Here is an 8,328-nt window from a genome sequence, read left to right as displayed (position 1 = left end):
TGAACAACCACCCTCTCCACTTAGTGTACGCCTGGACCCCAAAGCAAGTTGGGAGCCAGGCAGGACTGATCCCATGCATTGTATGGAGGATAAGAGTTACAGTCTTGCAATAAATAAATCAAATCCAAAAATCAAATCTGTCTGGCGACCATTCCGGAGTCTCCTTAATCCGGAGTCACTCCGGCTGCTGCTGCTGCCGCCGCCGTCGCTCTGAATCAAACGCCCAGCCCCCGCACCCCGCGCGCGCGCCTCGTGGGCTCTTTAACACTCCTGGCAGCGGCGCGCGAGGTTGCGGGGCTGCCGCTTTGTCAATCCCTGGATGCGAACCAATGAGTGCGCCGCGTAGGAGGGCTGTCCGCAATCCCCTATCTTGGAGCGGGTCTCGGTGCCAGACCACGAGTGGAGATAATTATTGGGAAGGAGTCTCGCTCTCGCTCCGCTTTGGGCTGCAAGCAAGCAGGCAGGCAGGCGCTGGATTGTGTGGCTTTCTCTCCCCTGCGCCTCTCCATTCCATCCGTAATAATCATCGTCGCAGAAGCAAGCTCTGGTCTGTCTGTCTGTCTCTCTCTCTCCGCAAGCTCAAGAGGGGATCGGACAGGGGAGGGGAAAAAAAAAGAAGCAGCTGAAATCGACAAGCCCGGAGCGCGATAGCTCTTACAAAACCTCGGTCCCCGAGCATGACTGGACTTCTGGCGAAAATGCACACCCCTCTCTTTTGGGCGGTCTTGGCCGGGATGGCCTCGCTGTTCTTCTTCCAAGGTAAGGAGACGACTCCAGATTTTTGCACCGCGGGTTCGAATTCTGGTTCTCGCCTCCCCTTGGCTGGCTTCCTTCTGCTGCAAGGGAGAAGAAGCAGGGAGGTTTGGAAGACCACCCCCCTCCTTTCCCACAGATGCTTTCTCTCCCCCTTTTTCTTCTTATTCTCTTCAACCACCCCCCCCTCGCGGTTTTGCAAAATAGATTATCGATCCGATTCTCGCAGCTGCTGGCGGAGCCGCGCCGGGTGCGCAATTTGTGGCTTGTGTGTTGATGGCTTAATTTGCTTGTGCGTTTGGATTAGTCGTGATTCCGGAGCGTGTGAGGCTCCCTCTCTTACTCTCCCATTCTCCGAACCTCCCCATCACCCCTACCCCCGCCGCGTTTCTCCGATAGAGATCAGCGCCGGTACGATGCAAACAAATGTTTAAAAAAGGCATGTGATCGAGTTGTCAATTTGAGCAAGCTCTCGAGACGCCCATTGGTCTTCCTCCTCCTCTTTTGGATGGGATCTTCTTTAAGAGGCGGAAGGGATGAGAAACTTCAGCGGACAAACTTCTGCGGTTACTAAGTGGAAGAGGAAAGGGTTGTTAAGGGAGGGAGACGGGGAAAGCCAGGGCTGAGAAATGGGCAGAATTATATCCCCCCCCCCTTTACTTCTGGATCGCTGCCTTTCCTTCCAAAAACCTTCTCAAAAGCTGCCGCCCTTCTGTGTAAAGCAAATGGTGGATATTTGGGGTGGGTAGAAGAGAGGGGGACAAATAACTTCAGTAGTAATGGGGTGTGCAAGCTTTTATGGCGGGTGCTGCTAAGCATTCAGGGGCACCGTAATAAGAGAGATAAACTTCTTTTCTCTGTTTTATTGGGTTGCCAAAGCTACAGTGAGAAGGATAGATATACGGAACGCACGCCCAACCCTGTCTCTATGGAGGGCTGAGGAAGTGTTCTTGTGAGGGAGCCAAGCCTTCTCCAGCTGCTGTTGATTTCCCTTTTAGCATCTCCTTGTTTTGGCTTTGATTTCTCTCCACTACTGTTAAGATGGTGCGACTTTGTTGCTGCTGAGTAGGATCTTCCCTTTAGCAATGCGTGTTCCATCGCACGCCCTTCTGCTTTTAAGGAAGATGGGAGGGGGGGGGGTTTTCTGAGGTGTAGACTGAAAGGCATTTACTACAGAGAGTGCTCCTCTCTCTCTCTCTACCCCCCCTCTTGTTTAGCCACCAGATGCTGAAGAGCCTCCTGCATCTTTAATAGGCAGGTCAAAGAGGGGAGTTTGGGCAGCCGGAGCTGTGTCACGCAAGGTATACCCACCTAAATCATCTCTTGGACACAGCTGCTTAAAGAAGCCATGTCCACACCCTAAACACTGGTCGGTTGGCCTCTGAGATATGAAACACCCCCAGACGCCCTGTCATATTTGGCTGGACTTGCAAACAGAACTGTCTCTCTAGTTGCTTAAATGGGCTGCAAAAAGCCAGGCTTGGTAGGGGATCAAGGGTAGGCTCGAGAGATGTCCCTTGATGCTTTTCTGCCCCTCCAAGAGGCTTTCAGCCTCCTTCCGCCGGCTGAGGCCTTTCCATAAACTTGATTAAATACTTTCCTCGTAATCCTCCCTGACCCCTCCAGCTGAGGTCAATAGACTTGACGGAGACTTAATTCACTTCCGTTTGGAGCCAGCCATAGACCCCCGGGATAGAAGGGTGCTAGTGGGGAGAGAAGTGGCTTCGAGGAAAGCAGGGTGATGCACATGAGGCAACTCCAAGGGTATGGGCTGGCAGCTGGGTATGGGAGGCAGGGAGACAGATGTGCACAGAGCTGGGGCATGTCTGTGCATTTCATTGGTGGGGGGAGGATGGACGGACGGACCCATGTTTCTGCCTTGCAAAGATGTCAGTTTGTGTTTGTTTCTGCACAACCATCTGGAGATGCCGGCACAAGCTGTTCTTTCCACGAGAGGCTTGGGCTTTTAGAAGAAAGGTGTTGCATTTCTGCAGATCATCTGGGACATGATCCTCGGTGGTCAGAAAGTGTCTGCCTTGCGTTGAAGTGGAGCTTACTCCTGGGCCAGAAAGGTTTCTTGAATCACAGAGCTGTTCGCCCTCTTGTTCTTGCCTGGGACTTGTACCCTGGGAAAGCTGTTGCAAGAATTGCACACAATACATTGGTCTAGCAGAGTGGTTGAAAGGGGCTTTGGACATCCCCCCTCTGTAGCTTGGTGCTAGGGCAGCTGCTTTCCATGCAGAAGGTTGCAGGTTCGATCCCTGGTATCTTCAAGTTAGGATTGCAAGAGCCTCTGTTCTGAAGCCCTGAACGCTGCCAGCTAGTGTTAACAATACTGAGTTAGACGGACCAATGGTCTGATTGACTATAAGGCAGCTTCCCATGTGGTTTATAAAGACAGGTGCTTATTTTAGTATTTCACTTCCATGTATCTAAAAGTTCATGTGTGCACACTTATCCCCACATAGGAGCACAGGAATCTGCCTAGTACTGAATCATAACATAGCTTCAAGCAACTTGGTTTTGTCTACACTGCCTGGCAGTAGCGCTCCAGGGTTTCAGAATTAAGACATTCCCACGCCTTCTTGAAGATGCTGGGGATTATATCTAGTAGGCAACTAGAAGCTTATGGAAAATTCCCAGGCAGGACTCAAGAGCAACAGCATTCTGCCTGCTCTTGATTTCCAGGAACTGGCACTCAGAGGCAAGGGACAGCCTGTCAAGCAGAAGCAATACTATTGAGCTGCAGCCCTCCCACTTTCTTTTTCTGAGTTTCTCAGCCTGGCAACCCAAACTCACCCCCATCACCATGAGACGATAGATGTTTGGACTGGAGTTATGTGCACAAATGGCTTCTTGAAATTCTGGCAGGGAAGCTGGGTTGGGGGGACAGCAGCTGTTTTGCTGAATTTCTCCAGGGGGAAGAGAGCTTCTCCAGCATTTTCTGTGGAGTGGGGCTTAACACTAGCAGTTTTCCCCACCCCATAAGTGTCATCTACCCATCACTGCAAGCCACAGCAGTGTTGCCTACCTGACATCATTTGGCATTTTCCAAAACTGCCCTCATCTAGTGTGATTCTGGGGCATTGTAGGAAAAGTGAGTGACTGATAACAAACACATATATAAGTTGGTCTTTTTCTAGGGAGTGCGGATGTGGTGGGCAAATCACATTTTTTCCCTCAGCCAAAATGTCTTCTGGCTTGGACTGTACTATCACAGTGCAGTTACTCTCTTGAATGTTCACTTGTGTAAAAGGCTCCCTGTAGGCCGAAAGCCAGCACATCTAGGAGAAAGGTTTAGGGTAGCTTCTCTTTTTTTTCTCCTTGATGTGCTGGCTTTTTACAAGCAGGGAGTTTAAGGTTCAAGACTTCCGGAGTGGAACTGCCCATACAATTGCAACCTCGTTCTCCAAGTTCAGTGGCTTATCAAGTTTTGCGCTTTCTTCAACTTTCCTCTCCTTCCCTTCACCCTTAATGCCATCAGGCCTTTTCTGGGCACACCAGAGTCCTTGTTCATTACCTGCCATGATTTGTCAACTTATTTTTTTGTGGGAATTCTTCCTAGCGGTTTCTACTCCACTGCAAATGTTCTGCCCCCTGCAGCCACAAAGGAGGCACACTCCTCAGGACAGCCCCCAGCTGAAGTTCAGGGGTTTTAAATTCTGAGCTACGCTGATGGTAGTTGGGTAGCTGGCTTATGGTACATATCCCATACTTTTCTGTGTATACGACGCCCCCATGTATAAGACGCCCCCTATTTTTGGGGACTCAAATTTAAGAAAATGGGGGGAGATGGCACAGAGTTGTTGAGCTTTTTTGGGGGGGGAATTAACCAGGATTGGGACATGGGTGGCGCTGTGGGTTGAATCACAGAGCCTAGGACTTGCCGATCGGAATGTCGGCAGTTTGAATCCCCGCGATGGGGTGCGCTCCCGTTGCTCGGTCCCTGCTTCTGCCAACCTAGCAGTTTGAAAGCACGTCAAAGTGCAAGTAGATAAATAGGTACTGCTCCGGCAGGAAGATAAATGGCATTTCCGTGCGCTGCTCTGGTTTGCCAGAAGCAGTTTAGTCATGCTGGCCACATGACCCGGAAGCTGTACGCCGGCTCCCTTGACCAGTAAACCGAGATGAGCGCCGCAACCCCAGAGTCGGCCACGACTGGACCTAACGGTCAAGGGTCCCTTTACCTTTACCTTTACCTTTACTTAACCAGGATTATTTTTTTTATTATTATTTATAAAGGGGCGATGGCTGAAAATCACTCATCAGTACATGTCAAAAAATTCGCCTCCCGCCTGTCCCACTACTGGCAGAAGCTGCCAGTCACCCGCCCAACTGCTGCAGCATCATTTAATCAACACCAACCATTGACGCAACAACAAATAACACTCACAGTAGTAGCTGACAGTCACGGCAGCAACCAATTAAACGCCCATCCTATGCACTGTCCATGTATAAGATGACCCCCACTTTTTAGCATGATTTTTAAAGAAAAAAACATAGTTTTATACACGGAAAAGTACAGTATATGCCGCAGATACCTCCAAAAGTTGAACTGGTTTTAGACATTTGCCATTACTTTGTGATCACCTTTTTGTGTTCTGACAGTCTTTCCTCTTCAAACACAGCCTGTGAAACTTTGCCCATGAAATTTTTGCCACTTCAGAACTGACCCATCCCCCTTCAAAAAAGTATGGGCTCCTTTAAGTCCCTTTGTATCCCTTTGTCTATGTATTTTTGAAAGAGGGTAGGGAGTACAAAGATGACTTCAACCATCTCGTTTCTCCTATGGCTTTGTCCTTTGATTCTGGACAATCCATATGTCTTGTGTAGTGGGGGTCCTTTGAGCCTGCACACTCTGATGACACAGAGAATTCACTGCACCTATTGGGTCTCTTTGGTGCCTTACAGCAAAGGAAGGCTTAGCAATAGGCAATCTGTCTTTCAAGGAAGCTTGCTTGCTATCCTTGATGCTCTCATTCAGTAATCTTGGATAAGCATCTGGGAAATGCAGACATTCTAGGAAATGTTGTAGCTTAGCAGCAGAACACATGCAGAAAAGTCCCCATTTCAATCCCTGACCTCTGCAGGTGGGGAAAAGACCCCTGTCTGGAGACCTTCTGTCAGTCAGTTCAAAACCAGGGGTGGGCAGGTTTCAGGCTTGCATGAATTTCTTCATGTTTTCTTCCCTAGAACAATAATATCTAGCAGCCAGCTGCAAAATAATTTCTCAGCCAGGTGGACATACTCATAAGAATTAAGAGTGCCTTGGGCCCAGGAATTCATTATTAGTATCACAACTAAGCTCTTGCAAGTCCTTTCATACACAAACCTCCTTTTGCAGAAGTAGCGAGAACGCTTTCTGCTTTAAAGTAATTTTCTTTCCCAGCAAACTAGTGTTTGTGTGTGTGGTAGCTACTGCTGTTTGATAAGCAATACAAAGGAAGGATCTCTTGTGGATATACAAGAGTCACCCAGTGATCTACCACAAGATCCCGATTTACCTTTTATCCATCCCAGATCTAGACAATAATGAGCTAGATTGACCAGTGGCCTGACTCTGTGTGGCAGCAGCTTATGTTCCTTCCACATACCCTTTGAAGACAAGTAGGCTTGATGAAAACTGGTCTTAATTCTGACCACTTCAGGTCATGGATGCAGGATCTAAAAGACAATACACCATTATTTAGGGATGGAACAGTTAGGGTTATCTCCTCCTTTTGCAAAGAGTGAGTGCTATTCATTGCTAACCCTACTCAAAGAAGACCCAGTGCAGTTAATGGACATGTCTAACTTGGGTTCATTCATTTCATTGGGTCTATGCTGCATGAGACTTGGTTTAATACAGCCCCATAGTCTTCTTTTTTTAAAAAAAGATCTGCAGCTGGTCTCTAGCCTTGCATTCTACTCCCTTAACGTCTGAATTTGCTCCTTCTGTGTCTTAATTTAGCTTGAGCAGGATGGTGCCCTTTCTGTGCAGCTCAGCCATAACAGTGTACAAAGGCACTTAGTTGTCTTTCCCCTTTAGTGAATGCAGATAAGAACTTCAAAAGTTTTTTACATCCATGGAATCAGACAACTAGACATGGGCCATCTGGATTAGCCGAATGTTACAAGAAAGAACTTCCAAGCAAATAATTTAACGAAGCTGCAATTTGCCTGCTTAGCAACAAGGCTTTTTAATGATGACTTTCAAATACTCTTAGTCCTGGTTACGAAGAACTTGGAGGCAGTGGAGGCTGGTCCATAAGGGCAAATATCAGTCTGCCCTCAGCTACCCCCAACCTCCCTGTCCCCCCCTCCCTTTTAGTGGGCATTGCCTGCCAGCTTCCTCTTCCTTAGTCTCAGGACTGCCCTTGTAGAACTTGGCAGCCAGGAGGATGGGGGCAAAATTAGAATCAGTTGCCTCTGCCTGTCATTGGGTCTGGCACCACCTGCTGTTGCCTTGCCTGTCTTCTGCTCAGTGGGCACCCCCTGCATTTCCACACGGACTGGCAGCAGCTCTCCGGGGTTCAAAGCACAGTGGTATCTCCCAGCCCGCCCTGGAGATTGCAGGGACTAAACCTGGGACTTTCTGTATGCAAACCAGGTTCTCTACCACTGCAAGACAGAGAATTCTCCATGTTCGAGTGCTTTGATGGGAGGCATGGGATGAGTTCCAGAGGGCATTGGTCACCCAGCAAGCAGGTGTTTATTTATAACAGATCCTGATGGGAGGGATGCAGGGAGCTGGCCCTTCAGCACAGATCTTCCTGTCCCAAACTTCACAGGGAATGCATTGGCTGTTATTTTTGCATTCCCCCTCTCCCCTCCCCACCAGCAATCATTTTGCCACCTCTTAGCAGGATTTGTTCCCTTTTAATGCTTTCTGATCAGTTTTGTTTGGCTATAGCCTTTTGTTCCTCTGCCTGGTATCTCATTTGCGTGCTGAGGTCCCCAAGACACCCCAAACCCAATAACTCAAACTTCACACATTATTTTTGTTTAAGGTTTTTGGCATAATTTTGGCCACAACTTTATTATCAATACAAATTGTGAGTGGTTGCTTAGGCATTGGTTAGACTATCTGTCCTCCCCGCCTTGGGGACAGCCCTGACTCCGTAGTCAGTGCGGAAGAGCAAGATCAGGGTCAACTGGAGCTGCGAAACAGACCCTCAGCTAATCCCCGCATGCTCCTTGGAACTTACACGGCCCGCACCCTGCACCAAGGGTTTGGACGAAGGGGATGGTAAGTTCCAGAATTCCTTTAACGGAATACCCGTGCAGCATTGGAGGGGCAGGCCCAGCCTATCCATACCCCTCCACCAACCAATTTTAACCAATGCCTAACCGCCAACCTTACAAGTTGTGACGATTTGCTACGCAGTAGGCAAAACCCAATTGGCACACACTAATCAGCCAAGAGGTAAATTCCTACTGGGCCCCCGCACCAAGGCGAACGACCCCATGACAGGCATAGCAAGGTCAAGCGAAGCCCAACAAGGGAGGGCGGGCGGGAGATCCGATGTCCACAGCAAAAGAGAAAGAGAAAGCTGTGGACCTTGCTTAAATAGCCACTGACCCCACCCCTAAGTT

General features: G+C 48.9%; 1 protein-coding gene across 8 annotated transcripts in view; it reads left to right on the top strand.

The window, feature by feature from the left end:
* The first annotated feature begins 264 nt into the window (after positions 1-264).
* Positions 265-8,328, top strand: part of LOC310832627 (protein CEPU-1) — an 819,723-nt gene continuing 811,659 nt past the window's right edge. For 6 of the 8 annotated variants that reach the window (XM_083714760.1, XM_083714757.1, XM_083714756.1 and 3 more), the window contains exon 1: positions 266-759. In XM_083714760.1, coding sequence (XP_083570886.1) covers positions 678-759 — 82 coding nt within the window. In that variant the 5' untranslated portion in view covers positions 266-677. Of the gene's footprint in view, positions 760-8,328 lie in introns of all 8 variants that reach the window. The other 2 variants (XM_083714754.1, XM_083714753.1) reach the window with 1 other exon arrangement.

This window comes from Podarcis gaigeae (genome assembly GCF_964106915.1).
Source record: "Podarcis gaigeae genome assembly, chromosome: 15".
NCBI lineage: Eukaryota > Metazoa > Chordata > Lepidosauria > Squamata > Lacertidae > Podarcis > Podarcis gaigeae.
The sequence above is the reverse complement of the archived record's forward strand: the minus strand, read 5'-3'. Positions and strand labels throughout refer to the sequence as shown.